Genomic DNA, 21,091 nt, shown 5'->3' with positions numbered 1-21,091 from the left:
ACAGGATGTAACTGGCACTGTGAGGACAACCCCCCAAGTCTTCAGGCTGCCAGGGATCCAGTGTATCTATAGGAGGATATTCTTCCCCTGTGAATAAATGTTTTGGGGCTTACCAAAGGTTGGTTTAATGAGACAGTCACACAAAGTCAGACAGTATTTGGGGATATTTCAGGCTTTCATTACTGCAAAACAGAAAGGAGATCTCCAAAATGCCATTTCAGAGAAGAAAACTATTTTGAAGTCCTCCTAATGTAGAAATTATTCAAAAAGCAGGAAGATCTTCAGATTCCTCTGAAAGTATGCAAAGTAGTTTTTGCAGAGCTCCTTCACTGTGTGTCAAATTTTAACTCAGACTGAACTTCTGCAGGCAAACTGTAAATGTTTTTTAATAAGAGCACTGCTATTATTCATTTCCTTGTCAATAAACCCAATTTTTCCAGCTGCTGGAATCCACAATCTCCTAACTTTCTGCACTTCTTCAACCTTGGACTGTTCCTCATCTAGCTCTAGAAGCATAGATATGCAGAGTGTTTTGGGTTGGAGGGACCAGGGAAGTTATTCTGCCCCTGTGCTCAGCACTGCTCAGGCTACACCTTGGGTACTGTGTCCAGTTCTGGGCTCCTCAATTTGAGAAGGATGTTGAGGTGCTGGAAGGTGTTGAGAGAAGGGCAGCAAGGCTGGGGAGGGGCCTGGAGCACAGCCCTGTGAGGAGAGGCTGAGGGAGCTGGGGGTGTGCAGCCTGCAGAAGAGGAGGCTCAGGGCAGAGCTCATTGCTGTCTGCAACTACCTGAAGTGAGGTTGTAGCCAGGTGGGGTTGGGCTCTGCTGCCAGGCAAGCAGCAACAGGACAACAGTCTCAAGCTGCACCAGGGCAGGTTTAGACTGGATGTTAGGAAGAAGCTGATGGCAGAGAGAGTGATTGACATTGGAATGGGCTGCCCAGGGAGGTGGTGGAGTTGCCATCCCTGGAGGTGTTTAAAAGGAGGCTGGCTGAGAAACTTAGTGCCATGGCTTAGTTAATCGGAAGGGTTAGGTGATAGGTTGGGCTCGATGATCCCAGAGGTCTCTTCCAACCTGGTTAAATCTGTGATGCTGTGAATCTTTAAGAGGTCATCTAGTTCAGCCCCTTTGAAGTGAGCACAGATGTCTTCAACTAGCAGGACTGGGAAAGAGATTGTCCTCCTGGACTGGGCACTAGTGAGGCCACATCAGTACTCACTTCAGCTTTGGGCACCTCGCTCCAAGAAGAAGAAAACAGGTAATAGGTTCATTTTAATCTGCAGGTTTTGGGGACACTGACTGTGATCTAAAACTCAGGTTTTGTAACTGTGTTTGCTCTCTTTGAGGCAGAAAAAAGGCTATCAATAGCATATCAATTATCATGCTGGGCCATTTTATACTCTACTTTCACGTTTCCTATGGAAAACATAATTATCACTATTATAATCCATGACAAAGGAAGGTATCTATGAAGTGCAGCTCCAGCCTATCTTGACAACAGTCTCCTCACTGGAGGAAGCCATTATGTTTCTGTTGTTTTGTGAGGAAATCTTAAAGCACTGTAATTTCTTTTTCCCAGTATTGCATCCAAGAGATTTATTGTCTCAATCCTTTCCTTCAGCTTACCCTTCGAGACATCTGTCAGACCCAGCTTCTCCTCCATGCCTTTCAAGGGGAACAACAAACACATGAAAACAGAGCCTCTACAGTCGCTCTGGTGTTCCTTAGACTCACAGAATCAACCAGGTTGGAAGAGACCTCCAAGCTCATCCAGTCCAACCTAGCACCCAGCCCTATCCAGTCAACTAGACCATGGCACTAAGTGCCTCATCCAGGCTTTGCTTGAACACCTCCAGGGATGGTGACTCCACCACACTGATAGGACAGAAGTGCTGGAAACTTCAGAGCAGCTCTTCCAGTCTCCAGCCAAGGATGTTTACAAAGGCCTGTGATGACAGGATGAGGGGTGATGGCTTCAAACTGAGTAAAAGCACATTTAGATTGGATGTTCTTTATCAGGTGCTGGAATGCTGCAACAGGTTGCCCAAGGAGGTGGTTGAGGCTCTATCCCTGGAGATACTCAAGGTGAGGCTTATCTGGGCTCTGGGCAGCCTGATCTAGTTGAGGATGTCCCTGATCACTGCAGAGGGGTTTGGATTAGATGACATTTGGAGGTCCTTTCCAACCCAGCCCATTATATGATTCTATGTTGACTTAGAATCTAGAACTGTTGAGGTTAGAAGACACCTTTGAGATCAAGCCCAACCTCTTGCCTAGCCCTCACAATCCTATCACTACTGCTAAGCCACTGCCACTAATCCACATCCCTCATCACCAAATCTATCATCTTTTAAATACCTCCAGGGATAGTAACTCCACCACCTCCCTGAGCAGCCTGTTCTAATGTCCTATGAAAGTGGCTTGTTTGCAGAATTTTTCCAACACAGAATTGTTAGGGGAATAAAAGGTGCATTAGATGTGGACAGATCCAACAGGGAATATCATTGTGAAACTCTTCTGAGCTACGGATTTTCAGATCTGTTACAATGACAAATTTTGGTCAACTTTAAGGCAAAATCTCAACATAGGAGCCATGCTCTTCCCAAAATGAAAGCCTGTGCCCCAGAGCCTGGAGTAAAATCCCTCAGTGAGACAGCAACAGGTATTTTATAACACAAAAAGTAAAGTGACACGTTTTCCTTGATCTTGTTCTTCAGTAAGGACAAAGGAGATTTCTGAGGCCTTCAAAAAGCATTTTACAGCATCACAGAATTAACCAGGTTGGAAAAGACCTCTATGATCATCAAGTCCAACCTATCACCTAACCCTTCTCATCAACTAAACCGTGACACTAAGTGCCTCATCCGGCGTCCTCTTAAACACCTCCAGGGACAGTGACTCCACCATCTCCCCAAGCAGCTCATTACGATGCTAATCACTCTTGCTGTGAAGAACTTCCTGCTAACATCCAGCTTGAACCTGCCCTGGCACAGCTTGAGACTGTGTCCCCTTGTTCTGTTGCTGCTTGCCTGGCAGAAGAGACCAACCCCACCTGGCTACAGCCTCCCTTCAGGTAGCTGCAGGCAGCAATGAGGTCTGCCCTGAGCCTCCTCTTCTGCAGGCTGCACACCCCCAGCTCCCTCAGCCTCTCCTCACAGGGCTGTGCTCCAGGCCCCTCCTCAGCCTTGCTGCCTTTCTCTGGACACCTTCCAGCACCTCAAGAGCAGTCTTGAAACAGCCAAACAGCCCAGAGAATTCAACCTTGTTAACTAGAAAAGGAAATATTACAGCAAATGAAACTAAGATGTGAGGATATACAAATGTTGTTAGGCACACCTACCTCCAGGTATTAAAAAGTCTGTTTAATAATGAGAATCATAGAATCATAGAATCATAGAATCAACCAGGTTGGAGAGTGGCAATCCACACAACAGCTCTTAAAAGCAATTTCACTAAAGGCAACTACCACCTATAAGCAGATAGGCTTCCAGTTTCTTAATTTGTCTGACCTAGAAGTCAGAAGTAATAAGCCTGGTCTTCTGGAATTTTCCAGTGTTTCTTTTTGGAGGTGTTACATCCATTTTGAGAGAAGCCTACAGGTTCGTGCACGCCGATGAATTCTGGCCGTGGCTAAGGAGGGAGTCTGGGGCTCTGCAGAATGCATGAGTCAGAAAAGTTCTGATCCCAAGGCAATGCAAGGATGAGCTGATTTCATTGGAAAGCCACTTAAGAAAATGCTTCACTGCAACTAACTGAACCATTAGCAAAACGAAACCACCAAAACCTGATTTACTTTTTAAACTGATTTGCTGTTTAAGAGGCAAGTCCACTTCTTTTTAGTGGCCACTTTGATATGAAGCAGTTCAGTGACACTCCAACACATTGGGGTTTTTTTGGGTTTTGGTGCTGATTAGAAATGATCACAGCCCCTTGTTAGACGTTGTCATCCTTTCATCTCTTTATCACACCATTTGATTAAGGCCTTGTTCTAGAAAAGAATTTTTTGTTGTTGTTGAGGATATCCAGCTGAATAGAGATCAGAGGATCTTCTTCTCAATCTTGATTTTCAATAGAGGCTCACCAGGCCAAACAGCTTGCAGGCACTGGGCTGAATGAGATTCCTGGAAGAATGAATTACAAGCACTAAGCTTGGCTGTGTTGATTTCCAAATCATCACACTGAGGGTATAGACATAAAGCCAATTACACAACATGCAAATATATTGTATCACATCTGGATTGCATATGCTCAGCTTCTTCTCCATAGAGAAATGCTTTGCATAAGATACTAGCAATTAACAGAAACACAACTGGTGACAGAAACGATTTAGCTATCAGAATAAAAAGGAAAAGACCATCTTCTTCCACCAAATTATATACCTGTGTATATATATACATAGCAGCAGAAAGAGACTGATGTTGCTGAGGGCTGCTAAAAGCAGAAACAGAACTGCTGTAGACAACATTCCTCTGTCCTAACCCAGCTGATTTTCAGATTTGAGCAGAACAACCCACTCACTGCTGCAGCTGGAGCTACCTATCCATGTCTTGCACTCTCTCAATGTAAGAAACTGGCTGCAAAAAGCACTGCTCTGGATGTTAGTTAATGACAGTGCCAGAAAAGCCCAGGAGGAGAGCTTGGATAAACTCTGTAGCAGATTACAAGATGCAGTCAAGTAAATATTACTTTACTGCTAAGACTGCTTATGGTTTTGTCCTTTTCCTGAGATTGTTTCCCTAAGTAAAAGCACAATGCAAAGTTTTTCAGCCCACACAGGAGAGCAGCATGGAAAGACATTATTTAGAAAAGACACTCAGCCCAGATAAGTCACAAAATCACAGAAGGTTAGAGGCTGGAAGGAACCTTGAAAGCTGCCAGAGCAGGATGACCCATACCAGGTCACACAAGAACGCATCCAGGCAGGTCATACCTATTTGATCACAGTATCAAAGTACAGTAGGGGTTGGAAGGGACCTCTGGAGATCATCAAGTCCAATCCCTCCACCAAGGCGGGTTCACCTAAAAAATGGTCACACAGGAACACATCCAGGCTGGTTTTGAATGTCTCCAGAGATGAAGACTCCACAACCTCTCTGGGCAGCCTGTTCCAGAGCTCCACCTCCCTTAAATTAAAGCAGTCCCTCCTCAAGTTTTGATGGAGCTGCCTATGTTCAAGCCTGTGTACTCCCACTGAAGCAAGAGAAAGCAGCACTAACAGCCACCTTTTAATGATCCCAATTTTTTAAATATTTAAGCTGGTTTGGCATCTGTGCTGCTCAATTTTCCTTTCCCACTTGACACTATCTACCTAAAAATGCATTCTCCCTGGCCATGCATGATTATCTACATCCCAAACCAATCATTTTCAAGTGTTGCCAACTACAAATAATCTTACAATTCAGAAGAATCTCCCCTTCCCCCACCACCTTTGGAAATTTCTGTGTGTGAAGTCACTATATAGAACAGACAAATTCATGTTTTCCCTGTTGCCTGTCACAGACTACTCAGGATAAGCCTGGGGTCTCAAGGGGTCCACAGAGCCCAGGTTAAAAAACACTGTCCTAAAAAGTTGGATTTTTGGAGTTTGTTAGTGCTTCTTCTGTTAAAAAATATCTCAAGGAATGTGGGTTAGCTGACAGTGTGTGCAGCCTTCACATCAGAGTGGAAAAAACAACCACTGTTCTTCCCGCTATTGTGATCAAACTCAGTAATAAGCAGTGCCTGCTCTCAGACCCATTAATTAGGTGGCTTCTTACTTTAAAGCAGATACAAATATTTCTCCATGTGTAATGGAGAATCCAAAGGGACTAGGCAAACTAATAAGCTCTCAGTGCTTTTGCTGGGTACATTTAAGCTTCTCACTTTAAACACTTGGGCATATCAACAGCAGTGTGCCTGTGTGCAGTGTGACTGGATTTGCTGAGATCACATAGAGTCATAGAATCAAGCAGGTTGGAAGAGACCTCCAAGATCATCCAGTCCAACCTAGCACCCAGCCCTGGCCAAGCAACCAGACCGTGGCACTAAGTGCCCCAGCCAGGCTTTGCTTCAACACCTCCAGGCACAGCGACTCCACCACCTCCCTGGGCAGCCCATTCCAATGCCAATCACTGTCTCTGTCAAGAACTGCCTCATAGCATCCAGCCTATATCTCTAAAGATGCTTGTCAGATCAAGGCCTCAACTGTCACTGAAGTGCTTCATTTGCATAATTTGAACTGAGGAGAGTAGCAGTGGCATGGCAGTACCTGGGCAGAGTAAATGTAAAGTTAGATGCCCAAGGGAAAAAGCCTTTTTTATTATTATTATTTTCCCCCCCTCCCAAATATTTGAAGCCAGGAGCAACCCAGTATGTTCCAAATTGAAAACACTCACTTTTTTAACAGATTTTTTTATGAACCCTAGGAATGAAAATTAATTTGGACAAGTTGAAAGAGAGACTCAACTCCATGACTAACATGGGAATTACCCTAATCCTCTCCTCAACTTAATCATGGAATTTTAACAAGGTTTTTCTGGAAGCCCTTGAGATCTCCTAGGTTGAACCTTAACTTATGTCTGTTATTTTTATACTCCTTAAAACGCATTCATAAACGCAATCTGTGGCTGAGTTATGAGATAAACCCTTTGAGTTCTAAATCACTTGTTTGAATCTTGGCCAGAAATTGCCACTGTTAGCTGGCTTGTGCAAGATATACGTGGAAAGGGTCGATGATCTCACTCTAGCAGCACTTCTAACTGAAACTCCAGCTATGTCTACTTAATGTTAGATTACTTCTCTGGGAAAAAAAAAAAGAAGGGAAAAGCTGTTCTCTGGAGTTCATGCTACATATGAATAGCATAAGCCCCGAGGAATCATCCATGTCTGGAAGCAATGCACAAGTTTCTGCTCTGCTCTCCCAAACATATGCCTCTCACCCATAAAGCGACGCGGTGCAGAGATTGTTCCTCAAAAGGCAGAAGCCACCCCTGCTCTCTTAGTTTCTCTTCATCACAGTGCCCAGAACTAGGAAACTCTCTGAGCTGGAGGAAACTTTAGGTTACAACTGTGTAAATGAGGGAAGCCAACTGCTTGATAGAAACTCGTTCAAGACTCCAAGATTCAGTTAAACGACTTTGGTGAGAGCGACTCTTCTGCCAGTGTTACTATTTCTGCAAAGTAAATTTAAAGGCAGCAGCAGAACCATAAGAAGCATCAGTCAGAGCTCAGATCTGGTAACCTTCCAGATATGTTGCAGAGCATTTGATTTTTAGTTGGGTTTTCTTTTTCTAGGCCTTTGGGGATGGATAGGTTGAGGGATAGGATGGGCCAGGCTCATTTAGGTGACAGGTAATTACTCTCATCGGGTAGTTGGTTTATAGAGTTGTTTATATTGTGTGCTTTGCATTTTGTGGAATGCTTGTAAGGGTGAATAAGGGCTCAAATACAGTCATTAGTAAATGCTAATATTGTGCCTACCTAATAGAAATTAGAAAAGGAGGCTGCTGCTCAGGGAAAGTCACCATTTCGTGAGCAAAGCCAAGCAGGGAGCTGCGCTGATTGCTGAAGACACTCAACACATGTTCCACCAGGTGCAAACCTCCTTGTAACAGGATCTAAATATCAGCTGTGCCCTCCTTGCTCCCTTTCACCCCACGTCCTGGGCTGGATTTGAATGCAGAATCTCATTCCCAGACACTATTTCCCTGGCATTTTTTTGTTCTTCTCAGCTGCTGGCTTCAGCACAACTTCATGGGCTAGAACTTTGAAGAAAGAGTGCGTACAGAGATGGTTGTGTGTGAGGCTGTTTTTCTAGTTGGGGCTGCCTGAAACGGGCTGACTTTCATTCGGAATTTAACGCTTGCAGGTGGCTCCCGCTTGCCTGGGCTCGGCCCTGCGCCGCGGAGGCGGTGGAGCTCGGGCTGCGGATCCGGTACCGGCTCCAGCGGGCATCTCCCCCGCTGCTTCTAAGCTACTTCTCCCCGCTCGTCTGACTTGGGTAAACAGCTGCAGGGCAGCTCGCAAGTGACCGGTGTTTTCAAGTTGGAAGCTAATGAAATCAGCCTCCTCCCAGCCTGTCCTTACCCCGCCTTTCTCCCGACGAGAAATAAAAGCAAATCCGCTGTTTCCGTTCAAAACACGGGCACGGTGTTTGCGTTATCTTCTAAGGCAGGTGCGGGGTAAAAAAAAACTCAAAACAAACCCAAGCACCCACGATCAGTGCATTTAATTATTTATTTATGCACGTTTAAGTGCAAAATAAGATGCTTTAATATAAACGATGCACCATTTTGAATCATCACTTGATGAGATTGTCTGGGGGGGGGGGACGACACAATGCCTACAAATCCTCCCCTTATTATGTCCCAGGATGGGAGCTCTGATGCACGGACACAAAACAACTTTGCTCAGTGACCCGTGGGCGAGAGAAAAATCCTTGCCAGCGTTGCAAATGACCCAGCACTGATACTTGCTCCCGTTAACTGTTCACTCAGCAACACTCCCCCGTCCCGTTATGTACGCTGACGCTTTTTGGACCTGCAGACTCTAACCCTCGGCCCAGCTTTCGGACACATTTGCTGATAAAATTCAGTAGATAGTTTGGGAAACAAACAAACAAACCCTATCAAGCTACCACCACCACCACCACCAAAAAAAAAAAAAAACAAACAAACCCAAACAATAAACCAAGAAAAAAGAAAAAACAAAAACAAACCAACAACACCCAAACAAGACGATGAACACCACACCAAGAAAAAAAAACCACCAAACAAACAAAACACAAAAGAACCAACCAAAGAAAAAAAAACAACCCACGACACCCAAAATTTTACGAGTGAAACGCGGAGGGGGAAAACTGAAAGGAAAACAAAAAAAAACCACAAAGCGAACCCGGTAGACATCTAAGAGTTGAGCGAAACTCGCCAAGCCACCAGCAGCAGGGCACTGGGTAAGGGCGTCCAGCGGTCCCTAGGGCTGAGCCGCACCTCCGCCCGCCCTCCACCGCGCACGGGTCCTTTCTTTCCCGCTAAATTCCCCCCTTGCTCCCAAAACAATTGCAGCGGAGCAAGTCAGTGGGTTGGGATTTATTCCCGGTCCCCTCCCTCGGCTGCTGGCGCTGCGGAGTGACCTGGCGTTGCTGCTCTCCCCGCTGCCCCCAGCACCGGCTCTCCGGGGACCGAGGAGGGCAGCACTGTTTGCAGGCGGCAGCGAGCCCCGGCGCTCGCTGTGCCGTGCCGTTCCCATTGGCCGTGCGGCCGACGGGGAGCGACGGGAGGCGGAGGGGGAGCTGCCAGCAGCAGCAGCAGGCGGGGAGGCAGGCAGGCACCGGGCGAGCGCATACACACACCACACACACACACACGCACGGCAGGCAGAGGCTGCTGGGGCATTGTTATCATTGTGCTTCAGCGGAGGGGTTTTGCGTGCAGGGGGAGGGGTGGAGGGAGGAGAAGAAAGAGGGAAAGTGCGGGGCGAGAGCATGCAGCAGGGCTGAGGCCGGAGCAGCGGCGGTGCTGGCGTGTCCGGGCTGAGAGGAGCCGCCTGCCCAAGCTCGCTGAGGGGGCACCGGCGGGAGGAGCGAGGCACAATCCAGGCGTGGGGAAGGCAGGCAGCCAGCCGACAGGAGCCGCCGCCGCACCGGTCTCGCAGCAGCAGCGACTTCTTCTTTCTTATCACCCAGCCTTTGTTCGCCCATCCTCCTCCTCCTCCTCTGCCCACCCTCTGCACCGCGGAGGGGGTTCGGCAGAGAGAAAAGCAGCCTGACCCAGAGCTGAGTTTCACCCATCCTCCGCCCCTCTTTCTCGCTCCGTCTCTTCCCCCTGCTGCATCGCTGCCCATGAGCTAGAGCGGCAGCCGGCTCCGGCAGGCGGGGGCAGACGCCGTCCGCAGCCCCCGGCAGCTGCCGCTGCCCCATCGGCCTCCCTGCTGCTTTCCTCGCCCCGCTTCGCGGGCTCCAGCCGCGCTCCGGGACTGCTGGGGGCCGCCCTGCCGCCGCCCCTCCTCGTCTCCATGTGCCGAGTAACGGGAGCGCCGCCGCGGATCCTGCCGCCGCTGGCGCTGATGCTGCTGGCGGCCCTGCAGCAGGTATGCACCGCCGGCGGGGAGCGGGGCCGGGATGCGTTTCTTTGTTCCCCTGCGGGCGGCGGTGCCCGGGGAAGGGAGAGAGCCAGGGGCAAGGGAGGGAGCTCAGCCGCCAAAGTGCAGATCTCGGTGAGAAGGGTACGGGAGAGCGGCAGCCGCCGTTGGCCCCTGCGGCAGGGGTGCTCCGGGGTGGATTGTGCGGCTTGCACGGAGCCACCTGCTCGAGGGCAGCCCCGCAGCTGCGCTCCCGGGAGGGGAGAGCTTGTGCCTGGGACTCGGCAGGGCGGGAGAGGGGCTCCTCGGGGCAAGAAGGGTGGCAGTGCCGCCGCGGAGGGGACCCGGGTCGTTCCCCCACGCGCTCCTGGGAGAGCAGGTGCCGGAGGATGGGGGAGTGTGCGGGGTGTCCGGTGTCCGCTCGGTCGGCAGGAGGACGGGACCTCGGCGCCGCGGTGAGCGCAGTACCGGTGCAGGGGAACTGAAGGGACGTCAGCCCTTCGGCTCAGCTTAGAGAAAGAGAGGCAGGGGTCCAGGGCAGCGGGCAGACCTGCGCCCCAACTCGAGCGGCTGAGGGGGGGTGCAGCAACCCCTGCGGGCCGCGCCTCGGCCAGCCCCGGCACCCGTGCCCGCTAATCCCTTCTCGGGAAGAATTTAATCAGCCTCCGCTTGGGTATCGGTCTTCCCCACCCCCTTGCTGTTAACGGGAATTTCCACTGGGACGGGCACGGGCTCCGAAATGTTTAATTTATTATTATCAAAGTCCTGCTGTTGCCTCCCCCCGGCGGCCTCTCTAGGTCGGGCCGGACGAGCGGCGGGGTCCCGGGCAGGCAGCGTTCGAGCGCAAGGCAGCGGTGTGCCCGAGGGTTTCTCCGTGGATAAAGTGGGGGTCTGCGGGCCGGCGCCCCTGCGGGGGCGTTGTGAAGCTGATGGGACGCTGTGGGGGAACTACAGGCACGAGAAAATGGATCCCGGTTGGGGCAGCGAGGGCAATGCTTGCGGGGCGGTGGTTGGGCTGGGCTGCGACGCGGGGTGTAGGGACCCAGCGCGGAGCCGGAGCCGGAGGTGGGGGAACCCCAAGCAGAGGCCGAGGGCAGGTGGTGAGGGTGGCGGTGGGTTCCCTCCTCGCTTTGTGCTCGCTTAGCTCGTATCCGGCGCGGCGCCGGGGGTGGAGAGGGCGGTAAGTCTGAGGGACAGATGGCGCAGATCATCGCCTCTTAATGGTATTTATGGTTGGGGCATTTCTGGCGGGCCGGGGCAGCGGGTTGAGGCGAGGCCGGCGGTGGGGCCGGGAGTGCCGGTACGGCCGCGACACCCTCCCGCAGCGGCTGGCGCAGGGCAGGGGGAGGCGGCGGGCGGCAGCCACTGTCCATGGTGCAGCGCACCCGCTGCCCCCGCCCGCCTCCGCCGCAGCGGGGGCAGGAGGAAGCCCGCTCGTCCTCCTGGCTCCGCTTCCCCCACCCCGCCTCTGACACCTCCCGGCCCCTCATGGGGTCCGCGGGCACTTGAGTCTTGCCCTGCAGTTTGCCTCTCAGGGGCTGATGACTTGCACCAGGCGAGCGAGGTGGTGAAAAGGCTGCTCCGCGGCAGCCGGGGATTTTCCCTGGAGTCTGAGGAGGACACGGGGCTGGCTGGCGTGACACAGGAGTGTCCTGCTGGCCCCGAGCTGCTTCCATGCGAGAGCAGCCAGCCTTGTTCAGAAACTTGTGATATGCCGCTTGCAGGCTGTTGCGATGTTGGATTGGGTTTGAGATTTTTGTTGTGGGCATGCTTTTTGTACTGGATGATCTTTGGCTGTGTTTATTTTTGCCCCGTTTGGTTGTTTTTTTGTGGTTGTTTTTTTTTTTTTTCCTCCCCTCTTTTTTCCTCTTCTATATGCCAGTAGCTCAGCAAATCTGTACATGCAGCTTTTATCTTCTCCTCCCCCCCCCCCCCAAGTCCTTATGTACTGTTTATGGTATGTGATTTCAGTTCTGTTTAGTCTTCCCATCGCAATAAATATTTAAAGCACAAATTCTGCAGTGAGCTTTGATTCCATCTTTATATATATATATATATATATATATAATTAATTTCTTTTTCCCCTACCCAGGGCAGGTTTGAAATTAAAGCAGAAGCTAGCTGTGAGTTAAGGGCAGGAACTAGCCCTATTGCTTTTATGTATCACTCAGTGTCACTGGCACGTTCCGGTTGGGGAATCCAATTTCCCCCTTGTTTGGGTGCCCATTAAATCAGGTTAGGGTTGATTTTAATAGCGTGTAACAGAATTGGAACTTGAGTATGAAATCAGATTTATAAACCTGTGTCTGTATCACACTTCCATTTAAAAAGCTCCCTCCCCCTCCTTCATGCATACTGCATAGGCTAGATGCAGTGCTAACTTTTCCCACCCCCCCATCATCCTACCTACTACATTTGGTTTGTAGGTTCTCTTGAAAGGTTGAGTCTTTCTACTTAGGTTTTTCTCTCTGCAACACAAAGGTTACCTTTTATTTTGTGGAGTTACTGATCACTTCATTATTCATCAGAGATGCAGAAAAGCTGTCATTATGGAATTACTTGAGAGAACGTAAATGGGAGCAGCTCTTGAGGCAGAGCTGTGGATGCTGTTCAGCTTCAGGAAATAGGGCTTTAGATTGCTGGCAATCTGTAACGTGTATGGGATGTAGGAGAATGAAAACTGCACTTTTATTTTGCTGGTTAACAAATTAGTTTGAGTCTGGAAGTGTTATGTGGGGGGGGGAAAAAAGACAACCCTGCCAGAAGAGAGGATGAAAGGAGCAAGGTTTGCTTTTCTGGCCAGAACAGCAGTTCATCTGGGATAACAACAGGATTGAAGCAGCAGTGGGGAAGGCAGCATGAGTTTACAGGAATTAAACTACTGTTAGAAATGAACTGGAAAGGGGAGTAGAAATTAAGTGCTCAAAAGGGGAATAATTGTTTTTAATGTACAAGGTGATTGGGTCTCTGTGGGTGTTGTCCGCTTCAAAATCAGAAAGAACTGAACGGTAGAGCAGCTCTGGAGCCTTTCATGCCGAGGTGACTGGTTTGAATTTGAATTACCATGTCAGAGGACATAAGTTATTACCCTCTGCAGGCAGTTTTGGTTCTATTCCAGGTCTTAGCAAATGTATCCAGGTGATAAAGCTTCTGCCCTAAATGATACTCCTGTTAAGCTGCCCCTGCTGAGAATCTGGTGATGGCATTTCTTGCCAGCTGCACCACTCTCAATCACCCCCAGCAGTTGCTGGCAGCATTGGGGTGAGGCAAATTAATGTGGGTTTGTGCCGAAGTGGCAGTGAGATCTCCTGTTGTGGGTCTCTTGTAACACACCTGTGTCTTAAAGTATTAGTACTGATTTTTTTTTAAACCATTCTCCAAGTAATATGGTAAATCTGTGATTATATAAACACAAAAAGGAGTTTCAAGGTGCCTCTCTTTAGCAAATTGGACTCCCAACATCATTAACTCATTTCAAAGTGAGTTGGATGCCTTTTATAATTCATTTCATAAACCCCAGAACAGGATAGTTGAGGTTTTATGGATAGAGATCTTCTCGTTTTGATTTTGCTTTGTCTTCAAAGACTCTGTCTGAAAAGTTAAATGTGGCAGGATATTGCAGCAAAGAGCTCTCTAATCCTTGCCTGTCTGGTCTAGGTGATAGTGCACCACTGACACATCCTCAAAATACAGATAATTGCAGAACCAAGGTTAAAAAAAAAAAGAGAAGCATCTCTTTGGATATTAAGCTGGATATATTATTTAAAACTATATTCTGTGAAAAGACTTCCCCCCCACCCCACACTTGCTTTGTGCATCTGTTACAGGACAAATAAGGTTTAAGTTGACTGAGTTTGGAATTGAAAGAACTGGCTGACAAAATGGGGCAGTTTGGTATATTAACCAAGTTCTGATTGAGCAGGTACGGTAGCAAACTCAGGTATATATGCTGCTGATAGAAGGTGGGGGGGTGTGTATATGCTGTTGTCTTGTCAATTGATGTCTTTAATAAATACTGTGTTTTCTAGAAAGCCTTGCACTGCTCTCTCTGTGGCTAGCATTGCTACCTAGGCATGCAACTTAATATGCCAAAAAGATGAATTTATATATTTTTATGATAACATAATTGCCTGAAATGATCATATTTTTGAACTGCAGTTACTCCAGAATGTGAAATTCACAAACCTCCCATCTATTGCCTGCCTTTCTGCTCCCAGAAATTGGAGGAGCTCCCAGAAACATCACTGGAAAAGCCTTGTCATGTCCCATCTTAATTAGTTTCAATGGCACTTCTATGTCAATTTAATTTATTAGTTCTTTTTTAATAACTGGATGCTGTAAGATGTAAGACAATGTGGTTGTGACACAAGTGCATGTGTATATTTAAAAATAGCTTGAGGAAGTTGTGAGTAAAGTTATTTTTACTCAATACAGACAGTCTTGCACAAGGGACTTGTCATGTGGTAAGGAGCTGGAATTGTTAAATGGCTTTTCTTGCTTGAGTAAGAGGATCATTCACCAGTTAAACTCTTTCTGTCTCTCTTTGCTTTTTTTCTAGGTAAAGGCAGGGGGGGAAAGTTTAGGAAAGTTGGAATAGTTTCAGTAGTTCACCAGCGCTCCCATTAGGATGAGAATTTAATTTCTTTCAGATGATGTACACAGCAAACAGGAGTCTGTTCCCCAAAGGCTCTGCAACCTCTAATGTTCCGTGGTGTTTTCATTTTAAATTGCTTTTTGCTAGAAGCACAGGAGGAACCTGTGCTGTGCTTACTGGGTAGCCTGTGTGCTCCCGCTAACCCAGTGGCACTGCCTGTGCCTGCGGTGCAGTCAGACATAGTGGGCAGGAAAAGGAGTACTGAGAGTCACAGAGTGCTAGGAGGTTGGAAAGGACCTCCAGAGGGTAAGTCCAACCCCTTTGCAAATCAGGACCACTTAGGGCAGGTCACACAGGAATGCATCCAGGTGGGGTTTGAAGATCTCCAGAGAAGGAGACTTTACAGCCTCTCTGGGCAGCCCACTCCAAGACTTCGGCACTCTCACAGTAAAGAATTTGTTTTCTCATGTCGAGGTGGAATTTCCTGTGGCTGAGTTTAAGTCCATTGCCCCTCATCCTCTCGCTAGATATCACTGAAAAGAGACTGGCTCCATCCTCCCAACAGCCACCCTTCAGATACTTGAAGATCATAGAATCACAGAATGTCAGGGGCTGGAAGCAACCTCCAAAGCTCATCCAGTCCAACACCCCTGCCAAAGCAGGACCACCTATACCAGATTGCACAGGAACACATCCAGATGGGCCTTAAATATCTCTAGAGAAGGAGACTCCACAACCCCCCTGGGCAGCCTGTTCCAGTGCTCTGTCACCCTCACAGGGAAAAAATTCCTCCTCGTGTATTCATGGAACTTGCTGTGCCTCAGCTTCCACCCATTGCCCCTGCTGATGTTGATAAGGTTCTCCAGGCCAACCTGCCCCAGGGCTGGGGCAGCAGTAATTATGGTAGACCTTCTCCTTACGTACCACTGAACTGAGACTTGCTACTTGGCTGAGTTAATACTGGCAGACATAGAGGTGAGTCTTGAGAGGAAAAAAAGCGTCATAGGAAAAGCAGACATCATGTTCCCTCAGGATGAGTTTAGGGAGGGTTTGTGTTTTGCTGCTCTGTGTTTATAGCTGGCCAGGGAACTGAGGTACCTCTTTCACCTGGGTGTCAGGCAGTGCTGCTGCTCTCCCCAAGAGATGTGGCACCAAGTCCGCGCCATTCATCGCTTGGTTTGAGCCTGCTCTTCTCACTGGAAGATCACAGGAGCGCTGTCTGAATAAAGAGGGGGAAATTAGGCTTTCTATTTTTAAATGGCTTATGAAAACAGATAGGGGATCAGCAGCTTCCAAGATGGAAGGTGTCTTGCTGCCAAATCTCCGCAACGTTTCGTTTCGACTGTTTGGTTTGAGTCCACGCTGGTGTATTTAATTAATTACCATGTTTCCAAAAGGCTCCTTTATCCTCTCCTCTAGGCACTCCTTGACATATTTAAAAAATATATTTTTACCAACAGACTCCTTTAGGGACTCCTCCATTCCTTATAATTAGCATATAATTATCACCCAGCAGCTGAAGACATAGTTAAAATTTCGTGATTCCCCCTAAAGAGTTCTTCCAGATAGACCTTGCAAAGCCTCCCCTGAAGGTCGGGAAAACAAAACATCCTCCTGTATGTGTCAGCAGCAGCTTTCATGGACAGATATTTGATATGATTAATACAGGGGCTGTGGTCAGAGAGAGGTTCACAGGATATTAGGGGTTGGAAGGGACCTAGGACTGTTCTGTTGTGTTTTTTTTTAACGTTAAAAGGTATGACTTAGAGAAATTCCTTCTGGTTTTGTTACTGCGCTTGAATTTTTAAGAAGTCCCTCTCTAATGGCACCTTGGAAGATGCAGAAACACTCATCTTCTTCTAGCTGAAGGAAAGAGAAAGTCCAAGTTGGGTTACAGCTTTGTGCTCTGTGAGATGCACCACCTAAATGTCTCCTCATTTAATAAAGCAGATGAATGTTGTCTCCCAGTTGAGGTTAACAGGACAGGCTGCAAACAGGACTTGTGAGACTGTAAAGCTGCAGTAACCTCTGGTAACCAGTGGTGGTTTAAGGTACCTTGTTTAGAATGGAGTCACAGAATGTCAGGGGCTGGAAGTGACCTCCAAAGCTCATGCAGTCCAACTCCCCTGCTAGAGCAGAATCACCCAGAGTACATCATGCAGGAACACATCCAGGCAGGCCTCAAATATCTCCAGAGGGAGACTCCACAACCCCCCTGGGCAGCCTGTGCCAGTGTTCTGTCACCCTCACAGGGAAAAAAATTCCTCCTCATGTTTAAATGAAACTTCCTATGCCTCAGCTTCCACCATTGCCCCTTGTCCTGTCATTGGGCATCACCCGGCAGAGCCTGGCTGCAGCCTCCTGGCACTCACCTTTGCATGTTTGTACACGTTGATGAGATCACCTCTCAGTCTCATGCTCTTCAAGCATAAGAGCCTCAGCTCCCTCAGTCTCTCCTTGTAACAGACATGTTCCATTCCTTTAATAATCTTTGTTGCTCTGCACTGGACTCAAGCATTTCTTTGTCTGTCTTGATCTAGGGGGCCTAGAACTGGACACAATATTCCAGATACAGCCTCACCAGGGCAGAATAGAGAGGCAGGAGAACCTTACTTGACCTACTAACCACAGCCCTTCTACTATACCCTCTTGGCCACAGCACACTGCTGGCTCATGGTCAACCTTCCATCAACTAGGCCCCCCGAGATTCTTTTCTCCTTCACTGCCTTCCAACAGGTCAGTCCCCAACCTATGCTGATCCCTGGGGTTGTTCTTTCCCAGGTGCAAGACTTTACACTTGCCCTTGTTGGATTTCTGCCTGCCCAACCCTGCAGCCTGCCCAACCCTGGCTGAATGGCAGCACAGCTTTCCGGTGTGGCAGCCACTCCACCTACTTTGGTGTCATCAGCATCATCCACTCTGTGCCTTCAGCTAGGTCATTGATGAATATATTGAACAGAACCGGTCCCAGTACTGACCCCTGTGGGACTCCACTAGTCACAGGCGTCCAACTAGACTCCATCCCATTAACCACAGCTCTCTGACTTCTTCACTTCTTCCCAGTCCACCTCACTATCTGATCATCCAGACCATACTGCCTCAGTTTAGTCAGAAGCATGGTGTGGGAGATGTCAAATGCTTTACCGAAATCAAGATAAACCACATCCACTGCTCTGCTGCCATCAATCCACCTGGTTATGTCCTCATAAAATGGTAGCATCAAAGTTGCAGCTCCTGTTATTTTGGGTAAAGTGTTCGAGAGCTTTAAGCATTGGTCTCAGAAGCTGCATTTTCTGATCTAAAATGTGGTTCACGCAGGCGAGCACTAATTAGAAATGAAAGTGCCATAACTGAAGTCCTTTCTGGTGTAACTGAATGACCTCAGGGAGGACATAGCCTGGCATCCACTTAGGAAGCTTTTGGCTTCCACAATGATGTGAATGAAAGGCACTTGTTTTTTTTTTCCAGTTGCAGTCTCCAGTTGAAAACAAATCATACTTGACTACGTTTGCTGGAGTACTGAGTGCTGTTTTTTGCAGCGAGTGGGAGATTGAGAAAGACTTTCTGAATGTTTCCAAGGTGTTTCAGCGTTTGCATCTAAAACATTCAAGAGATGTGTCTGTCACCCTGCAGAGCATCTTTCCTCTGCCTTGTGGTAGTAAGTAGAAGCTTGTCCTAAAACAAGGCCCACCTTGCAGAGAAGATAATGTGCACAAAACTAGAGATGGGTAGAATGTTCCCTAGAGTTAACCTAAGCTGTGAATGATTATTGGGCACCAGCCTGGCCTTTCAATTAATGAAGAAACACTTTGAACACAGCCACAAATGCTTCTGTGATCTGTGCTTAGGTTGAGTATTGCTGTCATAATTGCAAATTAATGTTGGTTATTAAGGAGGGAGAGCTCCAATACCCTGTTCCTGTTCTGTCATACTGTAATTAGGCCAGACGTTGTTTCGAGGTTCAGACAATAATGCCCTGTCAATTGGCTGGACTTAGCAACTAGCAGCAGCATTATGTCCAGTTACGACTGTATAGTGTGCTACTTCCTCTGATCTATACACTTCTCTTTCTCATTTTGCTACCTAGGCTTATTTTCCTACAGGAGTAAGCTACACTGAGTGTAAAAGAAAGCACTCTTTCAACAAACTCCCCTTGCTCGTTGGCATAATCAATACTGAGAAGTCTAATGTTGTGTTACATGCAGATGCAAACAGTGGAGGAGGCAGAGACTCTGAGATTTCAGATTAATAGCTGCTAGTGAACTCCAGTGGTGTGTGGCATCTGCAGAGAGAAAAAAGATCAGCCCTTTTTGAAAGCCGTGCTTAAAAGCCCAGTCCTACAAATTTAGCATGTGTGTTGTGATAGAAAACTGCTCCTAGAGTCGTGTGGTGAGCTTGCCTTTTGAAATAGATGTTTCTGTACAGAATTGCATTCTAAAACTGGCTTCTTTTTAGAAAGTATGGAAATCAAGGAGAGGTATTAGTGCAGAGCTGTCAACACTAGTGAAGCAATCCTGTCTGCCTTTATTCCTGGTTTAATTTATAGTCCTTTCACAAGTGTGAGGTCTGTGTTCCTGGTGGTGTTTAGAAAAAGATGTAGATGTGAATCCTTTCAAACTACCAAGTTGAGGTTTCCAACAGGCTACTGTTTGCTTGGTTGTAATTGACCTGAAGTACAACTTTGAAGGTAAACCACAGGTTTGCAGGTACTCTGCTGTCTAGACACGACACTACAGTACCTGAGGAGCTGAGTATGATAAGTGCAGTGTTTATTAAGTATATCAAAAGGGCCAATTCTTTTAACTGATTGATTTAATAACTTTGACAGGGGACTTCTAATTTGCATCACGTAGCTTCAGAATTACACTTTGCCTGCAGGATTTCATCTGAGATCTGCAGTAGTGAGTTTATGTGTGTGATGTGACACCATTTTTCACTAGGTGTTTGGTCTTTAGCATCTGGAGATAGTAACACTCATTTTGCAGTTAAAAATGACTGAATAAGCCATAAAGGCTGATGAAAGCAAACCAATTTTTCAGCAGTAACTCTATTTTGCTTTAGCAAAGTCTGTTAATACTTGAGAGGAGAATTTTCTAAGTGCTGAGCTTGTTCAAAGCTTCACAACTCCATTAAGTAGGTTTTATATGGGTACAAGCTAAGGTAATTGCTTTCCATCTTAAAATGCAGGGCTTTTAAACTGGTGTCCTTCTGGAGATGAATGCACAAGTAATACTATCTTATGTTTGAAACAGTCTTGGGAATTGTAATCACACAATTGTACTAATCACACAAAATCCTGTAAATTACAATAGTGTGCCCAGTAATCTTCATTACTTTTCCCCTTTTGGCCCAGATAAAGGGATACAAATATTGCAGCTTTTTGGGTTTTTTGTTTTTTTCTTTTTTTTTTTTGCTTGGAATTGAAATGGTTTTAAAGTCTTACAGTACTGTTAGGGTGAACTTGCTATGACCCAGTGTTTCTGAAGCTCCAACTTCTGCTTAATTCAAAGCACCAAACACAGGGCGATTAAGAAAATGCTGGAAATCTGAATTCTTCCTTCCCTTGTGTTTTTGTGCTCAAACAATCTTTACAAAGGGCTGGTTTTGGAGAGCAGTGTACAGTCTTTTGTTTCCAGATAAAATTGATGGCTGCAAATGAAAGAATAAAGAAGGCTCTCTATTCATGTCCCCCAGCCTTTGTTTCAGTGGGCATTGTTTCAGTTTATAAGAGCTGTTCAGTACATATAGATTGCTGGAAGGGCTGAAAGATTCCCAAGCGCAGCAGCGTGGACTTGTTCAAAGTCCTGCTATCTCCTCAGCTGCCCATCCAGGGCCTTTTTCTTTCAAGGGTACCATGAAAAGGTATTTTCTGATTGTTTTTCCTTCTCAACCACATTTGCTTTGAGGTCACCTTTTGTATAGTAGTTGAAACAAGTCTTGCTATTTTTTTCCCTTCAAATTATGGAAACATTCTGAAACCTGTGATTCGAGTTCTAAAGCTGAGGAAGCTGGCACTTGGGATCATAATTAGTTTTGATTTAGCATCTTTTCATCTTCAGAACTCAATGTGTAAATGGACTGTTGGAGCTTGGGTACACATCCAAGTTCCAGCTTTGCAGGTGACATAGTCCCTTGGCAGCAAAAACTGTTGCTTTGTGTTTGGTTTCTCTATAGAGTCCTCATATAAACATTTTAAAGTACATAAGTAAATGTAGATGAGATATGTGTGGTACTTAAGTCACAATTAAACTCCTGCTGCAGTTAAAGTTAACTGGGCACTTGATAATTGCAAGTTCTCTTACTGGGTGCTTATGTAGGTAGTACATTACCTTGATACATCTTAATTTATTCTTTTTTGTTGTTGTTGTTAGTGTCACTGTTGAGCTGCTTAGTTAGGACTGTGTTGGTTCAAGTCCAACACAATGTGTTACAAATCCCTCCT

The 21,091-nt window shown here is 47.1% G+C and overlaps 1 protein-coding gene across 2 annotated transcripts in view; it reads left to right on the top strand.

Annotated features, from left to right (window-relative positions):
- Window positions 1-9,474: 9,474 nt before the first annotated feature.
- The window catches only part of CDH2 (cadherin 2), a 166,459-nt gene continuing 154,842 nt past the window's right edge, over window positions 9,475-21,091 (top strand). The window contains exon 1 of one of the 2 annotated variants that reach the window (XM_064170818.1): window positions 9,475-10,064. In XM_064170818.1, the coding sequence (XP_064026888.1) occupies window positions 9,990-10,064 (75 nt within the window). In that variant the 5' untranslated portion in view covers window positions 9,475-9,989. Of the gene's footprint in view, window positions 10,065-10,334; window positions 10,511-21,091 lie in introns of those variants that run through there. The other variant, XM_064170819.1, reaches the window with a different exon arrangement.

Source organism: Pogoniulus pusillus, chromosome 34 (genome assembly GCF_015220805.1).
Source record: "Pogoniulus pusillus isolate bPogPus1 chromosome 34, bPogPus1.pri, whole genome shotgun sequence".
Classification (NCBI taxonomy): domain Eukaryota; kingdom Metazoa; phylum Chordata; class Aves; order Piciformes; family Lybiidae; genus Pogoniulus; species Pogoniulus pusillus.
This window is presented reverse-complemented; position numbering and strand designations above follow the sequence as displayed.